At 36.3% G+C, this 26,809-nt stretch overlaps 8 protein-coding genes across 11 annotated transcripts; 4 read left to right on the forward strand and 4 right to left on the reverse strand.

Moving 5' to 3' along the window:
- Positions 1 to 452: 452 nt before the first annotated feature.
- On the reverse strand, positions 453 to 4,202 carry LOC111800608 (Phototropic-responsive NPH3 family protein). 3 transcript variants are annotated; one of them, XM_087126419.1, is made up of 5 exons: positions 4,133 to 4,202; positions 3,985 to 4,054; positions 2,801 to 2,870; positions 1,479 to 2,699; positions 453 to 1,210 (listed from the first exon to the last, which is right to left on the reverse strand). In XM_087126419.1, exons 3-5 carry the CDS (start codon positions 2,819 to 2,821, stop codon positions 674 to 676), a joined length of 1,779 nt encoding a protein of 592 aa, XP_086982545.1. In that variant the 5' UTR covers positions 2,822 to 2,870; positions 3,985 to 4,054; positions 4,133 to 4,202; the 3' UTR covers positions 453 to 673. The 3 variants fall into 3 exon arrangements, with proteins under 3 accessions (XP_086982545.1, XP_086982544.1, XP_086982543.1); XM_087126418.1 differs by lacking the exon at positions 4,133 to 4,202 and having other exon boundaries at positions 3,985 to 4,112; XM_087126417.1 differs by lacking the exons at positions 3,985 to 4,054; positions 4,133 to 4,202 and adding an exon at positions 3,060 to 3,702.
- A 29-nt stretch (positions 4,203 to 4,231) lies between these two features.
- LOC111800610 (uncharacterized) lies at positions 4,232 to 5,967 on the reverse strand. The gene is made up of 4 exons (XM_023684386.2): positions 5,785 to 5,967; positions 5,489 to 5,600; positions 4,752 to 4,820; positions 4,232 to 4,523 (listed from the first exon to the last, which is right to left on the reverse strand). The coding sequence occupies exons 1-4, from the start codon at positions 5,907 to 5,909 to the stop codon at positions 4,443 to 4,445; spliced, it is 387 nt and encodes a 128-aa protein (XP_023540154.1). The 5' UTR covers positions 5,910 to 5,967; the 3' UTR covers positions 4,232 to 4,442.
- A 1,682-nt stretch (positions 5,968 to 7,649) lies between these two features.
- Positions 7,650 to 8,433, reverse strand: LOC111800495 (protein S40-4-like). Its single transcript, XM_023684212.2, has one exon. The coding sequence runs from the start codon at positions 8,306 to 8,308 to the stop codon at positions 7,793 to 7,795; it is 516 nt and encodes a 171-aa protein (XP_023539980.1). The 5' UTR covers positions 8,309 to 8,433; the 3' UTR covers positions 7,650 to 7,792.
- A 2,920-nt stretch (positions 8,434 to 11,353) lies between these two features.
- On the forward strand, positions 11,354 to 12,137 carry LOC111800626 (large ribosomal subunit protein uL11x). The gene has a single exon (XM_023684411.2). It carries the CDS (start codon positions 11,440 to 11,442, stop codon positions 11,938 to 11,940), a length of 501 nt encoding a protein of 166 aa, XP_023540179.1. The 5' UTR covers positions 11,354 to 11,439; the 3' UTR covers positions 11,941 to 12,137.
- Positions 12,138 to 12,288: 151 nt separating this feature from the next.
- On the forward strand, positions 12,289 to 14,953 carry LOC111800625 (putative aquaporin PIP2-1). The gene is made up of 3 exons (XM_023684410.2): positions 12,289 to 13,969; positions 14,037 to 14,473; positions 14,561 to 14,953. The coding sequence occupies exons 1-3, from the start codon at positions 13,660 to 13,662 to the stop codon at positions 14,684 to 14,686; spliced, it is 873 nt and encodes a 290-aa protein (XP_023540178.1). The 5' UTR covers positions 12,289 to 13,659; the 3' UTR covers positions 14,687 to 14,953.
- Positions 14,954 to 15,337: 384 nt separating this feature from the next.
- LOC111800073 (V-type proton ATPase subunit G-like) lies at positions 15,338 to 17,905 on the forward strand. Of its 2 annotated transcripts, none has more exons than XM_023683656.2 (4): positions 15,338 to 15,493; positions 16,859 to 16,949; positions 17,194 to 17,294; positions 17,557 to 17,905. In XM_023683656.2, the coding sequence occupies exons 2-4, from the start codon at positions 16,865 to 16,867 to the stop codon at positions 17,698 to 17,700; spliced, it is 330 nt and encodes a 109-aa protein (XP_023539424.1). In that variant the 5' UTR covers positions 15,338 to 15,493; positions 16,859 to 16,864; the 3' UTR covers positions 17,701 to 17,905. The 2 variants fall into 2 exon arrangements, with proteins under 2 accessions (XP_023539424.1, XP_086981974.1); XM_087125848.1 differs by lacking the exon at positions 15,338 to 15,493 and adding an exon at positions 15,711 to 16,167.
- A 2,095-nt stretch (positions 17,906 to 20,000) lies between these two features.
- On the forward strand, positions 20,001 to 23,367 carry LOC111800072 (putative E3 ubiquitin-protein ligase LUL2). The gene is made up of 3 exons (XM_023683655.2): positions 20,001 to 20,883; positions 22,223 to 22,718; positions 22,862 to 23,367. Exons 1-3 carry the CDS (start codon positions 20,393 to 20,395, stop codon positions 22,976 to 22,978), a joined length of 1,104 nt encoding a protein of 367 aa, XP_023539423.1. The 5' UTR covers positions 20,001 to 20,392; the 3' UTR covers positions 22,979 to 23,367.
- A 485-nt stretch (positions 23,368 to 23,852) lies between these two features.
- Positions 23,853 to 26,019, reverse strand: LOC111800423 (uncharacterized). Its single transcript, XM_087125847.1, has one exon. It carries the CDS (start codon positions 25,682 to 25,684, stop codon positions 24,260 to 24,262), a length of 1,425 nt encoding a protein of 474 aa, XP_086981973.1. The 5' UTR covers positions 25,685 to 26,019; the 3' UTR covers positions 23,853 to 24,259.
- Between the last annotated feature and the right edge of the window lie 790 nt (positions 26,020 to 26,809).

The following is a 26,809-nucleotide window of genomic DNA, read 5'->3' on the forward strand; positions in this document are numbered from 1 at the left end:
TAGCTTCTTTTGAAAGAGGATGGTTGAATATTTGAAACCGGATTTTTCAAGATAACGATTTGATAGATTGGATTTGGTGGGAGACGAGTGGATTTGGTGGGAGACGAGTTACTGTTAGTAGATATTGTCTGCTTTGTCTTGTTACATATCGTTGTCAGCTTCACGGTTTTAAAACCCGTCTACTATAGAGAGTGTCTAATCCTACACCAACCAGTGCCTCTCATTGTCCGGTGACTCATCACCCCTCCTGGGGTCCCAACATCCGTGTTGGCACATCGCTCGGTGTCTAGCTCTGATATCATTTGTAATAGTCAAAGCCCACTGTTTGTAAATATTGTCTGTTTTGGTCCCTCACAATTTTAAAATGCATATATTAGAGAGAGATTTTCGTTTACCTTCCCAACCAAATAGGGATCGCAGAACTTCAATAATAAAGGTCAAATTCTTCCATATAACGATTCGATAGAGACTTGGCTTCACTATTTCAAATTATACTAATTTACAACTTCAAAAATCAGTCAAATTTTAGACATTAAAGAATTGACAAGGATGCTCGCTCTAAGAGTATTAGAATCCATGAAGAAGGAAACCAAAAATCCAAGCTCAAAATATTCTACAAAAGCTAGAGAATGATTAGTTTTATCCATCTATGAACTAATTCATCTATACTCACTTACTCAACTACTCCCTGGCCCACATCACCACTTCCATTGTTTTGTGGAGCACTCGCAGAGGGTGTCTGTTCCTTTACATCATCTGCCTTTGGGATGCAAGGCTGTGATTTTCTTCTGAATCCCAGCTTTTTTGGAAGAAGGCTCCAGCTTTTCTTTGCCTTAACCAGCTTCTCAAGCTCCATTTTCATGCCTACACACTCCCTTTCAAGCTCTGAAACTCTCTCTTTTACATCCTTTCCACCACCACCCTGTTCTCCATCTTGTGCACTAGACTCCATTGGCCTAGAACAATCGTTCTTAGGAAGTCCTAAGTTTCGACTAGGATGCTGCGAGTTCTCGAGATTGTCCGAAACAAAGAACCAACCAGATATCGACGTGCGGAGTCGAAGCTGCTCGAAGAATAGAACTTGAACAATTACTCGAAGAGGTAGCCTCTCATTCTGCGCTGCATGTGTACTGGCTTCTAAAGAGAGCTTTTGGCAATTCATCAATCTACATAGTTGCTCCCTCTCTGAATCTGAAAGCCAAGGATGAGCCTGAACAAGTTGCAAATACTATCAGCCCACTAAAGTTTCAAAACCGATCTACACTGATATTCTATCCTTCTGCAAAGATCATCAATCATTATTGCATAAGGGGTTTAAGAACATTGATGCCAATATCCACAAGCTATAAACCAGATTACTTTTAATACCCAATTGGATTAAAGACATGGTGAAGAACATGAACACTCAGAATCTAGATGAACTTGACGTAAAAGCAATTGATCTTATGCCTGATGCAAGTGGGGAAAATAGCTCTTACTTTTAGGTACACATCAACGGCATGATAAATTCCATCATCCATTGATCTAGCATAATCAGGGATCACAGCAGCAAGAGAATGAAATTTTGGCAGCTTCAAGTTAACATCTGGAGCTACCTCTGCAAGATATCCATCCACCAGACTTGCCACCATCGTTAAAGGGGTCAGCGTATCCGTTCCACCGACTAACTGTCCCTCTTCGACTATGCAAGGAGAAGATGCAGTTGTAGCATGGTATATATACATGAAATGGTCCAGAATTCTCTGAATGCAATCTATGTCATAAAGAGTCTCCACTGTATACCCCATGTTAGGAATGAGTAAATCAACAAGCAAAGCTTGATCCAATTGACTGCCTACTTTTTTCTCTAGAATTTCCCTACATGATGGACTAGCATGCAAAATCATAGCAGTTCTGAGGAGCCCAATCAGGAAGTTGGTGGTGGTGACACCCTTTACACTTGGCAGTAACCCCACAATTTCCTCAAGCAGGACTCTTTGATCTACTTCAGAATTTGTAGAAATTGTGGCTCCTGAGCCAACATGGTTCATATCATTGAAGCTTGATTGATTATTGATCAAGGGGATATTCTTCTTAGCATAATGTATTAATGATGCAGCTATATTCTCAGCCTTCAATCCTTTAGCTTCAACAGACAAAATAAAAAGCTTATACAGGGGAAATCTAAGAAACGACACGTCCTCGTACCACCAATCCTCACCAGTAGGCTGTGGCTTCGTGGTCGAAGATATCCCATTCCATAGAACTGTCCCATTGGGGCTTTGGGCATTCTCCTGTCCCTTCACAGGCCAATTGAACAATTGTGGGTCTGCACAAGCTTTGACAGCCAAGGAATCAATACATCTTGACACAATGTGTACCTCTTCTGCATATGCACCAACTTCTTCACAAGTTTCAAGAGCTTTTACGGTATCAGTCCAATTGCCAAAGACCTCATTAAGAAAAACCTCTGTTTGAGAAATCAAATTCCCTTCTCCATAGTCTTCAGTCATCTGCAGATATTCTGCAGCACATCTAAGACTGACTATATTCAAAGAAGTGAGCTCTATTTTAACATCATAGCAAAATTTAGCAACAAGTTCAAAAGCTTTAGCTCCACCAGGAATATCATGAAGTTTCAGAACACGACCGGATCCATCCTCACTGGGAAGCTGTTCTATAAGCTTCTCTAGAAACCCACTTTTCGAAAGCAAAGGAAACTGATGGAAAAACAATTAAGCAATTTACCAAAAAAAAAAAAAAAAAAAAATTCAATCTGTTCATTCAATTGAAAACTCATACAACACAAAAACAAACAGACCTTATGAAGATGAAAAGACATATCCCCAACTTCAACCGCAACATCGCTAGGTAATCCACTAGAGCAAAGCCTAACGAACAGCAAACGATACAATCTCAATCATACAACGAGTAGTAAAATACAGAGTAATCATTTAAGAGAAGCAGAGAGTGAAATTATAAAGCATATGAATCGGCATTAATACAAAATCATAATAAACAGAATGAAGGTTGTGTAATCCAGATCGTGATCGGGAATGGAAATGAGAAAAAGGAGTTACCAGGTTTGGCCGTCGCGATGAAATGCTTCCGATTTGATGCCTAATTTCATGGTGGGCATGGGTGGTGATGGGAAGAGAAGGGCTAAAACATGGAGAGAAATGGGGAAGAGGAAAATGGAGGAAAATGGAGGAAAATGGCGGAAAATGTGGAGGAGGAGAATGTAAGAAATGGGAACATTCCTAGATGATCGTGAAGATGTTTCGATGGAAGGTAGCGAGTCTAAAGCAAACAAAGAACAGAACTGAGAGTCAAGCGCTTCCAATGCCTCCTCCTCCTTCTCTTCTACATTTGCGCTTCACTAAGACTCTCCCACCCACATTTACGACATGTCGTCTTTTTTTATATCCCAAATTCTTTTATTTTCTTTCAATTTAATTTCAATATAATTTCACATTCACCAATTTAATCACATCAAACTTTTTAATAACACCCCACTTTATAATATCAAAAAAAATATAAAAAAAAAAATTAAAATTTTGCATTTCTAATTAAAAAGAAATATCAATAAAATAGATTTTGAAATCAAATTATTGTTTTTTATTTTATATATAATTTAGTCTTTTGATTTTATGAAATAATTTTTAAAAAAAACTTACACTTACTTCTAACAATGTGAGGAAAAGAAATTTAATCTAACTGCTACTATACTATTTATTTATAATTCATATATAAAATTATTCTAATTACATAGGCCAATTAACTATCTCAAAATCATTAATCACTTCGAGAACAGTAAAAACTTTTTAACTGCCGGCTGTTTCCATTTGAATTTAATCCTTCAAAATATAATTTACTTCAAGAAACAAAAACACAGATCTTCAGAAGAATTTTCGTAGTCTGATTTGGTTTCTAAGTAGGGGGGAAAAGAGTAAACTTTTACTACATACACTTGATTCAAGAAAAAGAAACCTCCCTTTTTGTTACCTTTATTTCACACCTTTGCTTATGGCTACAAATAGGAAAGCTCCATCCTTTTTTCTTTCATGCAATCCCTCTACAAAACATTCCCATGTGCGTTGAGACTTGAGAATCTAATTATCGGACGAACTTACTCGAAACTTGAGGATCTTACCTTTCCCCTGAGCTTTGTTGAGTTTAAGTGTAACAGCCCATCGCTAGCTGATGTTGACGTTACATTAAAAAGCAAGAGAAAGTCAGTGGTCTCATGGAATTGCAGAATCGCCTCTCCTCTAGAGTCCAGGTAAACCCTTTCTTTATTTGCCGATAACAAAGAGAAATACGCATCGACCTTCATAAGTTCATCATTTGGTTTAGTACTTAGTTCTACTTCCCATCACAAGCCATGCCCAGCAACTTTTGTTATAGACATTTTAGAATTCAAATTCGGTATTAGTATTCTTTACGGTGTTTGTCGACGAGCTCTACTGAGAGCCACACCTCGACCTCTCGGCCTCTAGCCTTAGCTGTAAGGCATCCACTTCTTTACGGAGAGCAGCGTTTTCCTGAAAATTACAGACATGTTTAAGGGGTCAAAACCATATATACTTACAGATACAAGATAAATTTTAGTTCTCGAGACGAACGATAGCATTTCTTTGCATGTATGTGATATTATGCAAGGATTTCTTAAGTCATTTCCTAAGTTTTTGAAGGAAAGATTAAGTAGACAACTTACTACTCAGTTAAGATACTCCAAACTCGATAACTATATAGTTACATCAAGGAGTTACCTCTTGCAAATTTGTCAACTTCTGATTGATTCTAGCAACATCCCCTACCTTCTCAAAAGATTCCTTAAGCTGTAAATCATATAGAGCATGATCAGTGATCATCAAATGTATACAAAAAAAACTTTCTACCACGTGGGGTTTGTTAAATAATCCCTAAACTCGAAAGTTCAAATCAACGGGTTACGAAATATTTAATCTTTCACACTCTTTTTAACACTCTTCTCACTCGAAGATTTCAAAATTGGGTGAGATTCAACGAGTGACTACCATTATTAATAGGAAAGAAAATCATATGACAAAGATTGAATGCAAACCTTCGTGCTCTAGTACTATGTTCAATTATCTTATGAACAAAAACTTAAGCTAATATGTCACTTAAACCAGTTACTTGAAACAGCAACGTAATGCAAATAAGAGATCAACAATATGAGAAAAATTTCATCATTCACTGCCAAGAACAGAGAGTTACTTGTTCTATACACGAGCATTTCTAATTTCGCATTTAACAAGTTCTTTGCCGGTTGGCAATGCAAAAATGTTTTGAATCTTTTGATTGACAATCCGTAGATCATAGGAGCAGCAACAATAATAAACAAAATTCAAGCATACCGCCCTCAAACAACAGGTCTCAGAAAAGTAATAAACAAATCATGCCAAAATATAAATTCAATGCAGCGAGGAAAAAAATCCACTGACTTTATCGATCTTCATGGAAACTTAACCCTAAAGATGCTGACCTTATTTAGCTCACTGTTACAACTTTTGGCTCTGTCTAGTTCGTGATCATACATACGACGCCATTCCGCAGATTCATCCATTGCCTCGCGGTTCGCAAGGTCGAACTGCCTCCTAAATAATCCATTAACGATCAATTTAAATCTAACCGATATAATAATCTTACTCCATTTCACATTTCGAAATCCCGAAAACACAGATTAAGCGGAATCAGTACGATTTCCTAAATTTTTCATACAAATTTCTGTAATCATAGCCTACAAAACGAGAAAAACAAACCAAAATGTAAGATCCAGACCTGAGCAGTTCGGCTTCATCGGTAGACATGGAATAGTCTATGGTCCAAAGCCTCATGTACACCACCAATCCTAAGAACATCGCCGCAGCCAAACCTACCAAGATTTGCTTCTGATTTCTCCCCATGTCCCTCTCTGTAAGGTCAATGGCCGATGAATTGACGGCGACAACCTCGAAGGTGAAGGCCGGAGGAAACTTCTCTCTGAAGGCAGACTAGTGTACGGTTAGCCCATCATGATTGGGCTCAAATGTCTAACCCGGCCCAATAAGGCCCAATTTTCATTTTTGTCAATACTTTATTTTCGAATTTAATATTTTAGTATTAATTAATAATATATAGTATGACTGAAATATAAAACGGCCAACTGCCAAGTTATAACGACTCCCTAACCGCCTGTTTTTTGAAAAAAAAAACTATAATATAATTTAAATTTACTATAATATATTTTAATCTCTATCTTAATCTTAATTAATTAAGCAAAAATAAAAATAAAAAAATAATTGTTAATATATTGTTAAATTTAATTCTAATAGGATATTTAAATATGATGGTTAAATTATTAAAATGGTCGATGTCGGACATACCACGTATCCAATTTTTTTGTTGTATTTCAATCGACTAATTTATCGCTATTCTCGTATCTGTAAAGTTTATATAAATCATGGACGTGACTTTAACATATTATAATTCTATGATACACGACCATTCATCTCAAACTCAGTTCAATTATGATTAATTTTTTTTATTAAATTAATTATGAAATTGCAAAACGCTTAAATATTTTTTATTACGTGGATTTATTGAATTTTTTTTTATTTGCATATTATTATTCCCATTATCCTTTTCTTTTTTATTTTCCCACTTTTTTTTGGGGAGTGTTTGGATGCTTTTTCACGTTTCCAAATCTCCATGTGGATTCTTATTCCGGACAGGAATATCTTATTCCACTAGAGGAGCAATATTCTGGCTGCTTCCAATTACGAACTATTCTCTATGGTCCCTCTTGTTCCCCTTTGGTGCCCAACTTTCAAACTAAATTATATATTCATAGGTGAAACTTTTTTTTATTAAAATTTTACAAATATAATTAATTTTTTTATATTATTTTTTTTTTAATATCTTTTATTACAATTTATATTATCGGTGGCATAAAAGGTTATTAGTGTAATTTTAAACCGTACGTCGTCACGTGGCTTATGGGAGGATTGAGAATCATGTCCAATAAATAACCAAATTGTTTATAATATATCCGTCTCACCTTGTAACCGTTACAAAATTGACTTATTTCTTTTAAATAATTACGCGTTTCTAACCCTCATGAAATTTATTTCACACGCTCAATTTTAGTTTATTGAGAAATTTAAAAAATAAAAAATAAACAATAAAAAAACCTATTAATTTAAAATATCCACACATTTTTTGGCAAATCAAAAGTTGCCACGTCAGGAATCTGAATTTACATTTAGTTTTAAGCTTTATTATTTATTTTAAATATATTTCTACAAAATTCTTATTATTTTAAATATTGATAAATTGATATAATTAAAATAATTAGAAAATTCTAAAAATAAATTTTAATAAAAGAGGATAACTTAATTGGGCAAGCAAGAAAAGATATTAATTATTTTACTCAAAGAATTGCTCTAGCTTGTCCATTGCTTTCTCACCGACTCCCATTTCAATTAATTAAAAAAATTTCTAAGCAATTAAATTGCTTTAATAATTATAATTTAATACTAAATGGGTTGCTTAGTCGTTAAGCATCCGAATTTAAGTATTTAAACTTGGAGATAATTATGTTTAATGGAAGTTTCCAGATTTGGAATCACAAAAAATTCACTGTTTCCAATACAGATAATCACAAATAACCAAAAAGAAAATGAAATAAATTATGGAAAAATTACATTAAATTACTTCATCAAAATTCTCTAATAATTATTTTGAGTATAATTTCCGGTACTGATTATAATATTAATTATACGGACGCTAACTAAAAATTAAATTTGAATTAATCTTCGAACCCAGTTTTTTCCCAAATTGCATTTCTCACCATTCTCAAATCTCTGCCCTTCAGCGTCCTTCCGATCCCTTCGTGAACCGAAAACGATTCGCCTCGCCGTCGCGCCAAATACTCATGCGGCGGCGCCCGCCACATATCGTCGTCATCATCGTCGCTATCGTCAAAATCCTCCTCCGCTGCTTCACGCCGGCCGTGTTTGCTCTGATCGCTCTGCAGAATCTTCGACCAGTCCGGAATGTTGACAGGCAATGACGATGACGCCTTCACCGTCTTCTCCGCCGCAGCGCTACTTCTCTTCGGCAGTTTCTTCGAGATCGGGAAGATCTTCCTCGATTCTATCGGCGGAGTTTGAGCAGACGTCCAGATATCCGCCTCGTCGAAGTCGAAGAGGTTGTCGGCATAAGATTCAGTACCGCGAACGGCGGGTGGCTCCGACGCTGGATAGATGTAGTTAGGTTTGGAATGGAAACCGAATCCGAAGGCTAAGCCTCTCCTTGACGCCATTGAAGATGGATGGAAGCTTTCGAGTTTCTGGATCTTCTTTTTCTTCTCTGTTGATTGAATTGAATTTCAACTACTCCGAGGGAATCAAAGTCCCACCAGTTTTATAATGGATTTAATGGATAAGTTCACGCTTCGAACCCCTCCTTTCTTTGCTCCGCGTACGAACATTTTAAATTTTTTTATTTAAAAAAAAAAAAAAAAAAAAAGTAGAGACCATTATAGAATACGGCCGACCTCATTGTTTTAGTGTACACTCGCCCTCATATTTGACTATCCGCTATGTTGACTTTTCCAATTTAACCTCTATTTATCTTTTAATTTTTACACAATAATATCAAGTTAATTATTAAATATTTTTAAATATTTTTGTTGACAAAATTTTAATATAACTCGACCAGTTTAGAAATAAAATAAAATTTTTTAAAAATAATTAGTTATACGAAAATAAAAATCCGATTAAGATGGTTTGTGTTTTTGTTAGTTTAATTTGTTATTTTATTTCATATAAGGATAGACGTTAGAAATGAATTGTTTGGAAGACAAAAAAGGTGCGCATCATGTGAAAACTATGGATAGCCAAGTTTATCCAGCTCAGTAAGCAACTTGAGCAAGTAACCTTGTTCGTGTGGTTACGACACTCGAAAACTCATCGAAAAGGTGCTTTAGACTATATTTCTATACTAAAATATCGGTCAACGAAGACAACATATTATAATTATCTCACGAGAAAAATTAGTGAATTTCATCATTAATGTAAAAAAATACTGACATTATTAAAAGCTTCGAATTAGTGAGATTCCTACGTTGGCTGAAGAGATGAACGAAACATTCTTTATAAGCGTGTGAAACCTTTTTTTAGTAAACGGGTTTTAAAACCTCTTTTACCCCGACAACACGACAATATAATCTCATTTAATTTTCAACGTCCAAGTAAACGACACGTCGGACAAAATTTAAATTATTTATATAAATTTCTTAATTTCAATGGCCCCACCATCCTGCATCGCATGATTGGTGCAATAGAAGATAACGACGAATTTTTTAATATAATTAATAGCACATCGACACGTGTACCAATCATTTCCTTATCTATAAAATAAGAAAAAAAATAAAAAAGGGAAATTATTGTCTACACCCGTTCTTCTGCAGTCGCTACATTTAGTGGGTCCCACCAATATTGTGGTTTATTATAAACATGTTACTCGAGGGTTAATTCTTCAAATAAAATAAATAAATATGTCGTTAAAATATTAATATAATAATGAAAATATTTATATTAACAAAATAATTATTGTGTTGATATTATTGCCACATCAATTTTATACTAAACGCTAATTTTGAGACATTTAGGTAAGATTAAGATAATGTTGTAATTTTTAAAATAAAAATATAATTCCGCTTAATAATTATCTGAAATAAAAGTGAAATTATTTATCACTTCCATATTTATCCATCAATAAATTAATAAATTAAAAGTGCAAGAATATAAGCCAATAAAAATCTTCGTCGTCAAGGGCAAGACACGTGGCGTACGAAAATCCACAAAGTTGACGTGCACGGTTTTTCACAAACGGCTGTCGAGGGAAGATTCAGTGCATTGCGTAGTACGAGTAAATAATGCAGCGGACAACGTGTCCAAATCAAGTACGTTGACATGATGTCAAGTTGAATTAAATATGAACATCTGACGGTGATGGTGAAGGGAGACGGCACGGGTGTACCAAAAAGTAGGATACGTGAAAAAATAGAATTGTACTGTACTTTTACCGCTGTTTTCTTTTTCTTTGCCTAATTTATTTATTTTGGTCAATTAATTTGTTTAATTGTATTATTTTATTTACAGAAAATGCATATTTTAATTTTGGCATATTTTTCGTACATTAACTGGATAAGGTTAATTATTTTCCAAAAAATAAAAAATAAAAAATCATTTAATAATGTTATTATTCTTATTATATTTATTTTTTTAAGAAGCGTGTGGTGGATAAATTTATTTTTCTTTGTACGGATTTTATAATATTTAAAAAAGATCGAGAATAATCTTTCTTTTTTTAATTGATTGTTTTCACAGTTGAAAAGTATGTAATATCGAATCCCTCATATTTAAAATTTGACATCTTATTTAATTTAAAATGACAATAGTAGTAGCTTTCTAGGGCTTTGTTCGACATTATTATTTTTCATAAACATTATTAAATATTTAAATAATTTTAATATAATATTATTATAAAATTACAATAATACCCTTGACTTTCGGTAAACATTTCAAATTTATTGATCTAGAAGAATATGGACATTTTAAAAATTATGGGCTAAAATAATAATAATACAAAATCTAAAATAAAATGAGTCGAAATAATATTTTATATTATATTATTTGTTCCTTATAAGAAAAAAAAAACTTATGAATTAGATATTAAATTATTAATTAGTCATTTTCAAAATTGCCATTTTTTCAAGCATTGTTTAGCATATGTCAACTCTTGGAAATTGACGATTAATGATGGCTTTTTTGTCATTTTACCTAATTAATTTTTCCAAATATATTTATTAATTAATTATGCATTTTTTTAAAAAATAATTAGCTAATATTTTTTTCACTATATTAAAATCGACAATAAAAAAATATATAAAATTATTCTAGTGGGCTAATATTTTTTTCCTTATTTAATTATGATTACCCAAATTGCCCATAAAAAATTATTTACGATATATATTAATTTTAAACTCAACTAAATAGAAAATATCAGTTAATTGCTACACGAAATAAAATTAAAAAGACTAAAATATATAATAGAATAACTGTAAATATATTAAAATATAGGGACTAAATTGAAAATTTTAAAAGTATAGATTTTAATAAATAATAATTAAAAAAGAAAACGGGTCAGGAGAAATGGAGAAAATGGGCTGTGGTTGGGTTTTCAATTTTCTATTGGGCCGACACATCGGGATGAAATCCAAAACCTGCAGATTAGGGTTTTGAAGTTTCCATGGGCCGACACGTCGTCGCTGTATCAAAAACTCTAGCATAAATCAAGTGAAAGCCTCGCCGCTTGATTAGGTTAACCAGTGGCTGTTCTTCCTTTTGTGGAATCTCTCGAATCCACTGACCTTCACGACGCGGAATCATGCCTCCGAAGTTCGACCCTAGTCAGGTGGTGGATGTTTTCGTTCGTGTCACCGGAGGTGAGGTTGGAGCAGCCAGTTCTCTCGCTCCGAAGATTGGTCCTCTCGGTCTTTCTCCTAAGAAGATTGGAGAAGACATTGCTAAAGAGACCGCAAAGGAATGGAAAGGTCTTAGAGTTACTGTAAAGCTCACTGTCCAAAATCGTCAGGCGAAGGTCTCCGTTGTTCCTTCGGCGGCGGCTTTGGTAATTAAGGCGTTGAAGGAGCCGGAGCGTGACCGGAAGAAGACTAAGAATATCAAGCATAATGGCAATATTTCTCTTGATGATGTGATTGAGATTGCTAGGGTTATGCGGCCTAGATCGATGGCTAAGGACCTCTCTGGCTCCGTCAAGGAGATCCTTGGAACTTGCGTGTCTGTTGGTTGTACTGTTGATGGCAAGGACCCTAAGGATCTTCAACAGGAGATCAATGATGGCGACGTTGAAGTGCCCCAAGATTGAGAGTAAAAGTTTCTTTGGCCATTACTTTAGCATGAGAGATTGAATTTACCACAACTTTGTTTGATCAGTTTTGCTATTTAACATGAGTTTAGCATGGTTCTTCTATCTCTTGTTTATCTGCGTTTTTTTTGTTGGTTTTTATTTAAAAAGCTTGAATTGGATTATGGCAATGAATATCAAAGCTTCATTTCTGTTCATGGAAACTGGATATAAATTTCATCTTTATTGAACATATGTTTGTTTTCTCCTGCCCAGAAATTGCTTGTATTTATCTTTATGAATATTTCTAGGATCTCTTATGAACTCCAAAATAGTTTTGTTTCAAGCCTTTGATTTTATTAGCAGTAGTCTCATGAACAATAAGTTGGATGAATTTGATTAGGCTTTTGAATACTGGTTGCTGTATCTCCTATCATGCCCTCTTCTGAAAGGCCCTCTAGTTGCCCCTAGCCCCGACATTATACTTGAATTACCCAACTTGAAGATGATTTGCAGCCTGCTTGGAAAGCCCCCTTCGTACCCATTTGTTCCTTACTGATATGCATTCATCAGCAGGGAGGAGCTATCACTTCTCTGTATTTGATGATAGAATCCTGTGTTTTTCAGTGTCCTCTGATTATTGCCTGTTGGTCTCGGAGTTGTGGTTGGATCTATTCATTAAAAAGAATCGATTCAATACATTTCTTATGTATCCTTAGTTGTTATATTAGAATTGAATCAGATTTGAGATCAATCTAGATATATTGATGGATTGCCTCCATGATCTTGTTGCTAGCAAAGACTACTATTTCTAGTTTGGATCTTCCAAATCATTCTCAAGGGATGTCTAGACCTTTCTTTTTTTCTTATCATTTTTCTTTTTCGATTCCCCTTGGATTTGAATACCTCATTCAAGAATTGTTTTTGATCTAATTCCTAGGACAAAATAGAAAAGACAAATCCCTAACTTAGATCATGATTATTGACTTGAGTTTGTAGATGAACAAGGTTCGTCCAAACCTCCCACCTGTTACGCTCTACACCTATTACGAATTTTATTATTGTCTGAGTGTCAGAGTGGTAGTAGTTTACCAACTCGATTATTGTCTTCCAAGCACAATACAGTTTTCAATAATATAAATTTACCGAACATATTAGTAATTAATGTCGAATACTAATAATTCCATTTTTATGTACATGATTGACATATTTTCTTTTACTTTTCAAACTTTTTACTTAGGCTAGACTTGAAATTATGCTATACTAACAATTTTTTTTAATCTTATGTTATATCTACTATCATTTTGACCAAATGCATATGCAATCCTACCCTCATGTATTTTCTTATGAAGCTGTTTTTAGTTTTTAAAATATTGATATAATTTAAAATTTAAAATTCTAATTTTTTTTTTTTTTTTTTGTGTGTGTGTGTGTGTGTGATTAGATTGAATAAATAAATCAAATTAAAAAAAGAAAAAAGAAAGTAAATCCATAGGAGTAAATGGCTCGTTGAAAATGGCTCTTCTCCTAAGCCCTACGACTAAATTCGGAGTTGAAAGCTTTTGTGGTCATTTGAAACGGAGGAACCAACCACAAATCCCTTAAACACACAGATGTGGATTAACAACTCTTTGGAAGCCCCATAAAGTGTCGAACCAAATTCCAATTTCCAAATTCAAATCCATCTTTCTCAATCGGAGCTCACATTCACTCATCTAAGCTCACCTTCTCTCTGCTCCAATGGCGAATAACGACATCGAAGTCGGATCTCGGGGGTCCCTGCCTAGGAAGGACTATTTCGAGCCGCTTCCGGCGCCAATGATCGATATGGAGGAGTTGGCCAAATGGTCCTTTTACAGAGCCATAATCGCCGAGTTCGTTGCCACTCTTTTGTTTCTCTACGTCACCGTTTTGACGGTCATCGGTAATAAAACCCAGACCGATCCCCTCAACGGCGGTAACCTCTGCGGCGGAGTTGGCACCCTCGGAATCGCCTGGGTCTTCGGTGGTATGATCTTCGTTCTCGTTTACTGCACCGCCGGCATCTCTGGTAATTCCCTTCTCTTCATTTTTCCCCAATTCTCAAAACCCAGAAAATTAACCGGTTGGGTGTGCAGGAGGACACATAAACCCGGCGGTGACATTCGGAATGTTTCTGGGGAGAAAGATATCGTTGATTCGCGCCTTGCTCTACATTATAGCTCAGTGCTTGGGGGCGTTATGCGGCTGCGCCTTAGTCAAGTCGCTACAGAGAGATCGCTACAACCACTATGGCGGTGCCGCCAACCAACTCGTCGACGGCTACAGCAAAGGCACCGGTCTCGCCGTCGAGATCGTCGGCACCTTCGTCCTTCTCTACACCGTCTTCTCCGCCACTGATCCCAAACGCAACGCCCGAGATTCCTACGTTCCTGTGCTGGCTCCACTCCCCATTGGGTTCACTGTTTTCATGGTTCATCTCGCTACAATTCCGATCACTGGCACTGGCATCAATCCAGCTCGAAGCTTCGGCGCCGCCGTGATCATCAACGATAAACAAATTTGGAAAGATCATGTATGTGTCCAGTTTTGAAGAAATCCCTTCTTGATTTCACGTTTTTTTGCAACGAATTAGAGATTTGATTGTGATTGTAAATTGCAGTGGATCTTCTGGGTCGGGCCGCTGATCGGAGCAACCATTGCTACGATGTATTACCAGTATGTTCTTCGAGCCTCCGCCGTGAAAGCAATTGGATCCTTCAAAAGCACACCACCAACGCGTTACTAATGTTACGGACACAACACAACCAATCTATTTTTGATAAGTAGGAGAGAGGAACCAACCGAACCGAGAGGAGTAAACCGAACCAAGATGGGCGGCTTTTTTTTAAATAATTTTTTTAATTTTTTTCAATAAGAAATAAATAGTTTTCAAATTTTATTTTGTATTTAATATTTTTTTTGTAATTATGCTGTGAATATGTATTTATTTATTTATTAGGTTGTATTGTAATGTAAGAGGAGTTATTAATTAAAAAATAAAAAGAAATTGACATTTGTATTGTAAAAAGAATTATTTGAGTTTTGATGAACTAGACTGAATTTATCTCTAAAATTTTAATTTTGTGTATAATATATTTTTAAATTTTTTTAAAAAAATATATTTAATAGGCCATTTTAACCTATTTAATACTATCTTAAGCTCTACTTATATGTTATACATAATATAAAATTTTAATTTCTGGTAAAAGATTTAATTAAGTTTAAAAGGGTTAAATTACAAATTTAACCTCTAAAATTTTAAGTTTGTATTAAATAAATCTCTAAAAAAAATAAAAAATAAAGTATATTTAATATCTTAAAAGTTTAATCGATCTATAAAAGAAAAGAATAAAGAAATAAAGAACCGGCATTTAAAATATAAATAATTACTAAAATAAATTATAACATCTTATAATTTCATAGGCAAATTGGTAATTTAACCCATAAATAGGAAATTCCCACTCCATCGAGGACGTTTTTCCTTCGACCCATCGGTTTAGCGATTCCGTCGGAATCTTCCAGTTTCTTCGCACCCGGCAATCTCCATCTACAGGTACAGATCACATTCGCTTCCTCTCTCTCTAACTACTATTCTTATTACGATCCGCTATTCTGGAATCTCAATCTATGATTGCTTGATCTTGTTCAGTGATTTGTTATTCTGCTCTGTGCGATTGATTCTTCTACTTCATTTACCGGCAATTGCGCGCGCGCGCGCGTATTTTACTTGTTGTCCGCCGAATTTGGTGTGCGGCTGCTAGACAGTGATTACTGACGAGATCTGTGATGTTGAATCCTTTTGCTTTGTGTTTCCAGTTCGGTTTGGATAGATAGCAGAAGTTTTCTAGATCTATTTGTTCTCTTAGATTTGGACCATGAGTAATCAAGAAACATAGGCTCATACGCTTATCGATCTGCGTCGACTCCCGCCGAGTTATGAATTCTGCTGCTTGCAAGTGTAATTAAGTGTTAGATTTCAGAATTTGAAACTTAAGATTCATTTGATCGAGGGAATTTATAGGTTTTCAGTTCTCGGTCTTACTTTTGACGCACACAATTGATTTACGATTTGCTATATAAGCAACTGAAACTCTTGTCTATGATTCGTAGTAGAAGAAACTTTTGGTGAACTAGGTTTTGGGTTTAGGTTATGAGAAGCATTCGAGACAAGGTTGTTTTATGTTCTGGTGCATGAGATCTCTAAGCTGACTAGATTTGAAACTGAAGGTGAGAAAATTTCAATTATTTTCTTGTACTTTTCCTCTTAGGTAGTTAATGATTAGACTACGAAAGACTAGGAGTTTGGACTAAAATTAGAGTGTTAAGTAGAAAAAACATTTTGTTTTGAACTGCGTCAATATGATATAAAGACTATATTTGTTGAAATAACTCTAAAATAATGCACAAAATGAAACCAGCCGCAAATACTTATTTGCATCGGAAACCATGATGATTCTTAAACGAGGGTTGGAATGACACTTTGAGGCAGCAACTTCTAAGCTTCAAGATTTATGGCTTCTTTGATTTCTAAGAGCGAGGCACAGGCCTCATGGTTCTTATGGAGGCTGTGCTGTATTCTTACAAGTATTAAATCATCTTATTTGTTGAATACTAATACTCGATGAGCTGCTCTTGTGATACTATAGTCCATTACAACTTTTACTACTAAGACTTCGGTTTAGAAATTGGTCCGAGTTAGCCTAAGCATAGTTTATGGTCAAAACCTACAAGTTAGACATTTGGATCCCCACCCCCATATGTTGAACTAAAAAGAAAAAGGTTTGATTCACATGATAACATCTACAACAACATTTAGCAACGTAGTTTCTGCTCAGATCGTCTTTAGTGGAGTTTCAGGCCCTTCTTTTACTTATTATTATTTATTTATTTTTAATAAAAAAATATCTTCTTTTTGTAGGAGAATATGGCAACTAGGGGTCAAGGTGGTATCCAACAATTGCTTGCAGCAGAGCAAGAAGCTCAACACATTGTCAATGCTGCCAGAAATGGTAAATTGACTCTTTTATTTTGGTTTTGTTATATACTTTTTAACATTCATATGCATATAAATTTGTAATTTGGTTGAACTAGTTCCTGGAAGCATGTAGGTTCAGTTCATAATTTGCTTGACACGAGTTTACAAGGACCATTATCTTCTCTTTTACTGCTATCGATTTACTTTTTTATTGTTGCTTTATGAAGTTGAACATAATCTATAACTCAATGACTTTGGTTTTCCTGTTTTTTTTTTAGCAAAATTGGCTAGACTGAAACAAGCCAAAGAAGAGGCTGAAAAGGAAATTGCTGCTTACCGTGCCCAAGTGGAGGCTGAGTTCCAAAGAAAACTCTCTGAGGTTGGTATTTAATTATATTATGCACTTACAACTTTCTCTTGCTGTGAAAAAAGCCATTCTAAGGTGTTAATATATCTGCCAACTTCTGTTCCTTTGGGGTCTTCCAGAACATATCTGCTATCCCATTTGGCACAGGGGTTGCCTTCTTTTGTTCATACTATCAGTGAAATGAAGGAATCAAAGTTTCTCATAAAAAAAAAATATAGTTGCTAACTCTGCCCTTCTTGCTTCCCCCATCTCACTATCATTTTTGGTCATATAGAGTAGCGGAGATTCAGGAGCTAATGTTAAGCGGCTTGAAGTCGAGACAGATGCAAAGATTGCGCACCTAAAAGAAGAGTCTGCTAGAATTTCGTACGATGTCGTGGACATGCTCCTGAAGCATGTGACAACCGTGAAAAATTGAACGTCTTGATCACAAAGGTTGCAGTAAGAAACTCTAAATTATGTTATTCTTTTTGTGGTGCCTGGAAACGGCTCAAACTGCATGTGTATTCTGGAGATGAATCCTTTCCTTTGCATGGATCAGCAGTCAGTACTTTGCAGACTGCACTGTGTTGAATAATATATGATTTGATTCAATGTTCATTTCTATGTTTCATGAGGTTGAATTGAATGTTTATGAAGTACCACATTCCTGTTGTTGTCTTGATTGATTTGCTTGATAGCTTCTTTATGCATCCAGGGTTGTTCCTTATCATCTTTGGATCAATATTTGAATGGAAGTTTGTGTTAGAAGTCCTTGCATGATTAGAAGTTTGTAAATCCCTTTCGTGTACAGCATACCTTTAATGTGTACACTTCTATTATTTTAGAGCATAAAATAAAGAAAAAGTGTGTGTTTGGGAATAAGGATTGTTATTCCTTTTCGGCATAATTTGTTTATTACTATTATTATTATTCCTTCATGAAACTGTGGTCCTTCAATCAAATTCCAAGGTTCTTCCTTATCATCTTTATCAGTATACAACATGGCCAATATTCTGCTCTGCTTAATTTACAAAATACGTTTTTTTTAATATTATACTGTTTGAATTGTATAGGTTATGAAATTCCATCTCTAGTTTGGGAGTTTTAGTTAGAAGGTTCTTCATTACGTGGTGCTCGGTTATCTCTCTCTACTATTTCAATTGAAGAGGATGACCCCAAGGACGATGATGATGTAAGCATATGTTGTTAGGATCGATACCAGTTTATAGCTCTGTTACCAATTGTTAGGTCGCTCAACAACGCATACACTCAATCAAGAGAACACAAAGAACAGGAGAGGGAAAATACAAGGAGGAATATTGGCTAAAAGTTTTATTATTTATGACTTCAAACGTACAACAAGATAGAATATAGAGAACGAAGAGAAGTAGAGCCGGCCTAATGGGTTATATATATGGTTTCAATTTACTATTTAAACCTACCCGATATAATCTAACCAATATATCTTTATCAAATATTTACCTGATATCTCTATCAATTTTTTACCAAATGTCTTCCAAATATATCTCTACCAGATCTTTACGAAATATCTTCCTCTAGGCATCAGCTTCATATTCCAACATATGTTTCATGGTTACGGTTATTTGAGTAATAACAATGAGATTCCTGCATCGTGCTAGAAAGAGCTTATGAGGAAGTTTAAATGGTTAATTTTTTCTTAAAAAGTTATTTTTTGAACTAATAATTTTATTTTATAAAAGTGATTTATTTTAATTGAATTTTTAATTTATTATTAGTTTTAGAGAGGAATGTGGGTTCATGGAAAGATGGCGATAGTGATTGATTAGGAGTGGGTTTCAATCAATCCGTCGGAGTTGGAGAAATTATGGGTCGTTGGGTGAAATCATTTTATTCGCCCAATAAACCAATATTTAAATTTCTTTTTTTTTATTTATTTAATTTTTCAACAAAAAAAACTTTATGTACCCACCATTCATAGTGTCACAATTAGGCCATTGCATTTTAATATATTAATTTCAATTATTTCCATGGATAAAACGCATTATAAAATTATCAACTCCATGCGGAATCCAATTTATTAATGAAAACTAATTTAATATATTAATTAAGCCTTTTAATACATTAATTTCATATCTTATTGAATTAAAAACAAAATAGAAAATATAAATTCATTTTATAAATTAATTTAAGTAGAACCAAAATACCTTTTTTTATATAAATAAAAATGGATTTTGTTTGGTGGATAAAGACAATTATGGTAGGGTATAGCATTTTTGTTTCTTTAATTTTAGCAGACAAAATTTCATGGGTGGACAAATAAATAAAATAAAATAAAATAAAATAAAAAGCATAATTTTCTTTTTTTTTTTTTTCTTCCCACTTTGTCTTTTTAGTCCCTATCTCAATTCCGATATGATGAAATAACACGAACTCAGAAAAAGAAATCACAAGAAATGCACGTTTATTGGCTCGTTTAGATTCTGGTGTAGCTCAATGTGAACTTGAGTTCAAAAGACAACCAAATACTAAAAAATTAAGATGTTCAAAAATTAGGTTAAGACATTTTCTATATGGAGTTGTAAAATTTTACCCGGTGGTCACGTTACTAGGTCACTCAACATAGAATTGGTCTGTAATAATACAATTTTAAAAACTAAGATATTTTTAATCCCAAAATTAGGAATATAATATATATATATATATAACTTAGGTATTAAAAAGGAGGAGGAGGAGGAGGGAGGAGGGAGGAGGGAGGAGAGAGAAAGGGAAGAGGGAGGAGAGAGAAGAGGGGTGGGTTTGATCTCCAAATGGGATGGTTCTTCTGGGTGGAGGGTTGCGCAATACCCATTATACCCGCTACCAAATCTCCATTCCCTTTCTCTCTCTCTCATCTTCTCTGTTCCTTTTCCCCTTTTCCCAATTGTTTTAGCTGTTTCCTCTGTCCTTCCCCATCCAAAACCACCGCCCCATTCCCTTCCCTTCCCTTCTTTTCTATATCTCCTTCCCTCCTCTTCCCCTTCTCTCTGCCCTTTTCTGAGCTTCAAACGGACCTCTTCCTCTCCACGCCCCTTTAATCCATCTGGGTTTTTGTTTTTCCCATTTGGGTTCATCAGATTTGTCTTTTCTCCCAACAAATCTCAATTTCCATGGGTAACATTGGGAGTACCGGTTCCCATGCCCGGAGACGACACGATTCCCGTCGGGGACATCCCACTCCACCTCCACCTCCGCCGCCACAGCCCGAAATCACAAGTAATCGGTTCGTTTTCGCCGCTGCAACGCCCTACCCATCGCAATACCCTAATCATCCGAATCAAGCGCCGCCCTACTATCAGTACCCTGGTTACTTTCCGCCGCCACCTGGTCCACCTCCGTCGATGCCGATGCCCTTGCCGGCGTCTTACGACCATCAACACCGCGCTGCCCATCCCCATATGGATCCTGCGCATTGGGTCGGTGGGAGATATCCTTACGGTCCTCCTATGCCGCCCCAAACGCCCTATGTTGAGCATCAGAAGGCGGTTACCATTCGAAATGATGTTAATCTCAAGAAAGAAACTCTTAGGGTTGAGCCCGATGAAGAAAACCCCGGCCAATTCCTTGTATCTTTCTTGTTCGATGCCACCGTCGCCGGAAGGTATCTTTCTAATCTTTGGAGCTTTTGTTCTGTATCTGTGATTGTTAGTTCATTGTTCTTTGATTTTGCTGCTTATTAGTTTCAATCATTTGCAATTCTCGAAAAGGCTTAAACCATAAGAATTTAAAACTGGGCATCACTAAATATAATACAAAATTTCGAATTCGTCGTAACTTTTTTAATACAGATTCTAAATCATTGATGGATTGAGTGATCTTTGAGGGCTGTTTCAAGTCTTAAAGATGAAAGTGGTGATGAACCACTTGAGCCCATGTTGTGGTTGAATGACAGTCTCTACTGTTATATTTTGAAGAGAAGGCAATGAATTGGTGTTGTTTTTTGTAACTATTGCCATCACAGACAAGTATATGAGTATCGATACGTTTTTGTTGAGGCATAGTCCCTTTTGTCAGAGGTATTAACATTCTTTAGAGATTCCACGTTGGTTGGAGAGGGGGACGAAGCATTCCTTAGTGTGGAAACTTCTCCCTAGTAGATGCTTTTTTAAACTGTGAGGTTAACGGCGATACGTAACGGGTCTAAGTGGACAATATCTGCTCGTGGTGAGTTTGGGCTGTTACAAATGATATTAGAGCTAAACATTGGGCGATGTGCCAGCGAGGATGCTGGCCCCAAGGAGCTGGGTTATGAGATCCTACATCGGTTGGAGAAGGGAACAAAACATTCCTTATAAGGGTGTGGAAACCTCTTCCTAGTAGATGCGTTTTAAAACCGTGAGGTTGACGGCGATGCTTAATGAGCCAAAGCGGACAATATCTGCTAGCGGTGGGCTTGAGATGTTACAAATGGTATCGGAGCCAGACACCGGGTGGTGTGCTAACGAGGACGCTAGGCCTCCAAGAGGGGTGGATTGTGAGATCCTACATTAGTTTGAGAGGGGAATTAAGCATTGCTTACAAGGGTGTGGAAGCTTCTCCCTAGTAAATGCGTTTTTAAACCGTGAGACTGACGGCGATACGTAATAAACCAAAGTGGACAATATTTGCTAGCGGTGGACTTTGGCTGTTACAAATGATATCAGAGGCAGACACCGGGCACTGTGCTAGCGAGGACGCTGGCCCCTAAGGGGGGTGGATTGTGAGATCCCACATCAGTTGGAGAGGGGAACGGAACATCTCTTATAAGGGTGTGGAAACCTCTCCCTAGTAGACGCGTTTTAAAACCGTGAGGCTGACGGTGATATGTAACGGGCCAAAACGTACAATATCTGTTAGTAGTGGGTTTGGGCTGTTACAAGACGGACGTTATTTTTTTTAACTATTGCCATCACAACGATACATTTTCATAGACTGGGCGTTATTCTTTTGTCTTGAAACAGTATCACCATCTTCTTCTTCGCAAAAGAAGGCGAAGATTGTAACTTGACGCCCGTAAAAGAAGACACTTTTCAACCAGTGACTGTCCATTTCGAACAAGGCCTCGGACAGAAGTACAGACAACCTTGTGGAACAGGAATAGATTTCTCAAAGTTCGAAGAGTCGGAGTTAGTGAAAGTAAATGACACAGATGTCTATCCATTAGCTGTGAAAGCCGAGGCTTCTACCGAAGGCCAAACCGGCCCCGATGGTACCGTGGTACCTGAGACCATGAATTCTCAGATAACACAGGCAGTGTTTGAGAAAGATAAAGGTGAATATCAGGTAAAAGTGTTGAAGCAAATCCTGTGGGTCAATGGTATGAGATATGAGCTGCAGGAGATCTATGGAATTGGAAATTCAGTCGAGGACGATGTCGATGGAAGCGACCCTGGAAAGGAATGTGTCATTTGCTTGTCCGAACCACGGGATACGACTGTCCTTCCCTGCCGACACATGGTAACAACAAACAACACTTCTCTTGCAAAATGTTTCGTTTCGACGATCTTTTATGCCTACGAAATCCATCTCTCGTGCGTTTATCTGTGCTTACTACAGAGAATTCTTGATTTGCATTAACTTGTTTCTGTTGTCATTGGCAGTGTATGTGTAGTGGTTGTGCTAAGGTTTTGAGGTTCCAGACGAATCGATGCCCGATTTGCAGACAACCCGTCGATAGGCTCTTAGAGATAAGGGTCAACAATGGGGCAGAAGAATAAGGAATGGTATACTATCATTATGATCATAAGAGAACTCTGTACAGCACTGTGTTTATTGAATTTCTTCTTGTATTATCTGAATTTTCTACCTGCTGTTCTAAATAATGAAGAAGGGAAGCTTTTTATGCCAAGGAAGAAGAAGAAGAAGAAGGAAGAAAAGGAAAGAAATTGGTATCAGTTGTGCTTGTGTTCTCATGCCCAAAAGTGTCATTACAATTTTTATCTATTATATACTTCAGCTGAGCCTTGCTCTGTTGCCTCCGAATTCTCGCCATTTGTCCGATCAAAATTTGATTCGGAGGCAACTGATGTTTGTTTTTTCTTCTCGTTCTAACTAGCTAAGTACTTGAGATCGTTTCTCAATCTAACTAGCTGAGTATTTGAGATTCGTTTCTCGTTCTAACTAGCTGCTGAGTATTTGAGTTTCAAAAAACAAATGATCGAATGATGTGCACGACATGACAGCCAATCTAAGCATAGTTCCATTTGAGTTCGGTTTGTTTAAGGTTGTCTTGTTGTGTTGGAGAAAAATTAATAATATCGAAAGTTTAAGATAAAGTATTTATACATCCACTTTTTTCTTTTTGCTTTATTCTTCATCATCTTAAGACAGCTTTTGAATTTTTTAATCAAAATTTTAATAATATTTTCATGAAAGCAAAGCATCTATCATGGGTGGATTAAAAGTTTATATATTTCGTTTAATAATATTTTCATGTTCGAATCTTTAGAACATTATAATATATGACACATCATACACTAAAAGTGCTACAACTCTCCACTGTCGAAGCAACACGTTAACATTATGATTAACATTATAATATAAAAACAAAAGTCAAAACATCATAATCATACTTTATAAAGCAAACAATCATAAAGCAAACACAAAGGCGTCCTTTATTCTAACCAAAAAACCATGCAGATGCAGTTCATAAGTTCAGTACTTAATAAATAAAACAGGAGAAACAGACAAAGTGGTTACTTATTTAGTGCTAATAGAGTGCTCAACCACACAGCAACTCATAAATTTTCTTACCCATCAAGCCAACCAGACAAGATATGATTTCAGAGTTTCATGGAGGAAGGAGCATCTACAAGCCAACCAGACAAGATATGATTTCAGAGTTTCATGGAGGAAGGAGCATCTACAAGCCAACCAGACAAGATATGATTTCAGAGTTTCATGGAGGAAGGAGCATCTACAAGCCAACCAGACAAGATATGATTTCAGAGTTTCATGGAGGAAGGAGCATCTACAAGCCAACCAGACAAGATATGATTTCAGAGTTTCATGGAGGAAGGAGCATCTACAAACCATTGATGAACATAGACACCACTGTTCCTCAAATCCTTGAACAGATCCATACAGTCTCTCTTCAGCTCACCGTCTTCATCAACCCCATCTCTGCAGCTCAGAAACAGTTCATCCACCCTGCAAATGACTCCACTTTCAAACAAATCCGATAGAAACTTCAGTTCTTCCTTCCCTGCATCCATTTTCAATACAACAAAATCTGAATGCCGCACGGTTTCCTTGAACCAAGAGAGAAAATCAAAATCATTGCTATCGACGTATGGTGGTTCTTCATCGTCGCTATCGGTAGTTTGATCAGTTCCAGCTAGGCCAGGATGATAAACAAATGTGATTCCAGGCTTGTGGATATGGGCGGCGAGAGCAGACATGTCATGATCGACAAAATACACGTTAAAATCTCTGCGATCGATGGGATAAGAAGGTGGAAACCAATCTGTGTTGGTGTAATTCAGGCGCTTCCCTGTACCAATATTGACATATACGAACTTTTCCCAATTAGAAGCATCTACAAGCTTTGGCAAATAAGACACCTTTTTGTCAAATCCCACTGGTTTTACCTTCACGAGAGGCTCCATTTTAGGAATTAAAGGTTTGTTCCTTGTGAGAGACCGACATTCAGACGAAAAGCGAGGCTCCAAATGCCCAAATTCTTCGAGTTTCTTCTTGAATACAACCAGAATTAAGTTATTAACATGAATAACATGCATCACACTGGAAGTTTTCAGCAAAGATGACACTGGGGTTGCAGCTCTTATCAAATTATTGGGCAATGAACCAGTAGCACCCACAATAACAGCCCCAATTCCACCAGGTCTAAGCACACGCTCGATCTCGAGCACCAAAAGTGCAGGGGCTGAATGCCTGTCTAGATCTCTAGAGAAAACGAAATCAAAGGATCGATCCTTAAAGTCCAATTTGTAAACAAATTGCTTTCTCCTAAGCGAGAAAAATGGACGTTGACCAACACCCATAACGTCACTGAATCCCATATCCCTCAATGCCAAGACGGCGGAGCTCGATTCCTCTCCAACGCAGAGAGATTTCACACTGTGATTCAACAGTTTCTTCCCCATTAACTCAATAACGACATTGGTCGTTAAATTCATATGTTCCTCACAGTGCATCCCTACAAATGGCACCCAAACCGGATTCAGAAAGTGACCCTGAAACAAGTACGATCCTCGAGAATCTTTCGCATTCGAATTCACATAATCACACTTCACAGCACAATCGCGAAAGATCACAGATGGAATCACCCCAAAATTAGCACCGGTCAAAATATGCAACAAAGGAACAGCCGAAACAGCCAAGGCGAAAAGAAAAGTTCGAACAATAGCACGCCTCGCCAATGCCCCATGAACGATCTGCCATTTCACACCTTTCAAACTCATTTCTCCAATCGCCACTCACAACCCGCTCAGATTTCGTTCGTTTACCGTCGTCAAAGACGAACACAAAACAGGAACAATTTATAATTCCTCAAAACAACACCACAGAAGAAACAAATCCAAATTGAGAAACCAAAACAACATTAGCGAGTACAAAACCTGGAGGATGTGTGATTTCCACCCACGAGGAGCCCCATAGATTTTTGCATAATTAACCAGACCCTCTTCGGAATCCTCATCCTTCGAATTCTCCCGTCCCAAGTCACCATCAGACTTCAAAAACCTACATCACATTCTTCGAAAAATCGACTTCCACAGCACAGAAACCTCCAAAACCCTAAATGAAACTGAAAATGGAGATCAAATTTCAGAATCGGAGCTAGGGTTTCCAGTGAAGAAGAAGAAGAAAGAAGAATGTGAATGGAAGTAGATCTAAACCGAGTGGAACTATTATTAATTCTGTTAGATCGCTGAAAATGTTGCTCACTCCGGGTATTACGTGGCGCAAATTATTAGTCACGTGTCAACTCCTGAATGGTCGAGATTTGAGATTAGAGGACTGTGGGCCCTCAATTATTGGCCGTTAAAGGGCTTTAAAGTAATTTAAAGGGGGGCAGTAGTAGTGCAAGACCGATCTTAAGTAATTTATATATATTATTTTTGGGCTTTACACTTGATAGACTTAAGTGTATGGGCCAAAAGCCCAATATCAGAGCATCCGCATTCAAATGGGCCGAACTCTGATCTTAATGGGCCTATTCCTTGTTTGTCTGTGTAGTAGACACGTTTAGAAAAGACAATTCAGGAAGTAAATAAAAAATGATTAATTATGACATCAGAAATACAAATACATGACATCATCCAATTATGAAATTACAATAATGGGCTTGCTTTTTTTTTTTTTTTTATAATTAAAAAAGTCAATTATATAGATTTCTTTATTCAAAATTGAGGTTAGATATAAGAATGTGTCACAAATTGATTGACTGATTTAAAAAAAAAACAAATTAGGAAAAAGAATATTGTCGTGTTTATATATATATATATATATATATATACATATATACACACAGTTGCTATTCAGTCGTAGATCGGGATCTGGGTTCTTCTCTTGAACTCTCCGATGGA

The sequence above is a fragment of the Cucurbita pepo genome, chromosome 8, assembly GCF_057944985.1.
Source record: "Cucurbita pepo subsp. pepo isolate OVF chromosome 8, ASM5794498v1, whole genome shotgun sequence".
Lineage (NCBI taxonomy): Eukaryota > Viridiplantae > Streptophyta > Magnoliopsida > Cucurbitales > Cucurbitaceae > Cucurbita > Cucurbita pepo.

Excerpts from the sequence above, each read along its gene's own strand:
- LOC111800608 (XM_087126417.1), bottom strand. The coding sequence starts at position 3,118 with ATGCCCACCATGAAATTAGGCATCAAATCGGAAGCATTTCATCGCGAC. Across the intron at positions 2,871-3,059 it reads CATCGCGACGGCCAAACCTG|GCTTTGCTCTAGTGGATTAC; the intron begins GTAACTCCTTTT and ends GCTGTTCGTTAG. Across the intron at positions 1,211-1,478 it reads CCGTTGATGTGTACCTAAAA|GCTCATCCTTGGCTTTCAGA; the intron begins GTAAGAGCTATT and ends CAACTTGTTCAG.
- LOC111800610 (XM_023684386.2), bottom strand. The coding sequence starts at position 5,909 with ATGGGGAGAAATCAGAAGCAAATCTTGGTAGGTTTGGCTGCGGCGATG. Across the intron at positions 5,601-5,784 it reads GATGAAGCCGAACTGCTCAG|GAGGCAGTTCGACCTTGCGA; the intron begins GTCTGGATCTTA and ends TGGATTATTTAG. Across the intron at positions 4,821-5,488 it reads GTAACAGTGAGCTAAATAAG|CTTAAGGAATCTTTTGAGAA; the intron begins GTCAGCATCTTT and ends TATGATTTACAG.
- LOC111800495 (XM_023684212.2), bottom strand. The coding sequence starts at position 8,308 with ATGGCGTCAAGGAGAGGCTTAGCCTTCGGATTCGGTTTCCATTCCAAA.
- LOC111800626 (XM_023684411.2), top strand. The coding sequence starts at position 11,440 with ATGCCTCCGAAGTTCGACCCTAGTCAGGTGGTGGATGTTTTCGTTCGT.
- LOC111800625 (XM_023684410.2), top strand. The coding sequence starts at position 13,660 with ATGGCGAATAACGACATCGAAGTCGGATCTCGGGGGTCCCTGCCTAGG. Across the intron at positions 13,970-14,036 it reads CTGCACCGCCGGCATCTCTG|GAGGACACATAAACCCGGCG; the intron begins GTAATTCCCTTC and ends TTGGGTGTGCAG. Across the intron at positions 14,474-14,560 it reads AACAAATTTGGAAAGATCAT|TGGATCTTCTGGGTCGGGCC; the intron begins GTATGTGTCCAG and ends TGTAAATTGCAG.
- LOC111800073 (XM_023683656.2), top strand. The coding sequence starts at position 16,865 with ATGGCAACTAGGGGTCAAGGTGGTATCCAACAATTGCTTGCAGCAGAG. Across the intron at positions 16,950-17,193 it reads TGTCAATGCTGCCAGAAATG|CAAAATTGGCTAGACTGAAA; the intron begins GTAAATTGACTC and ends TTTTTTTTTTAG. Across the intron at positions 17,295-17,556 it reads TCCAAAGAAAACTCTCTGAG|AGTAGCGGAGATTCAGGAGC; the intron begins GTTGGTATTTAA and ends TTGGTCATATAG.
- LOC111800072 (XM_023683655.2), top strand. The coding sequence starts at position 20,393 with ATGGGTAACATTGGGAGTACCGGTTCCCATGCCCGGAGACGACACGAT. Across the intron at positions 20,884-22,222 it reads GATGCCACCGTCGCCGGAAG|TATCACCATCTTCTTCTTCG; the intron begins GTATCTTTCTAA and ends GTCTTGAAACAG. Across the intron at positions 22,719-22,861 it reads TCCTTCCCTGCCGACACATG|TGTATGTGTAGTGGTTGTGC; the intron begins GTAACAACAAAC and ends TGTCATTGGCAG.
- LOC111800423 (XM_087125847.1), bottom strand. The coding sequence starts at position 25,684 with ATGAGTTTGAAAGGTGTGAAATGGCAGATCGTTCATGGGGCATTGGCG.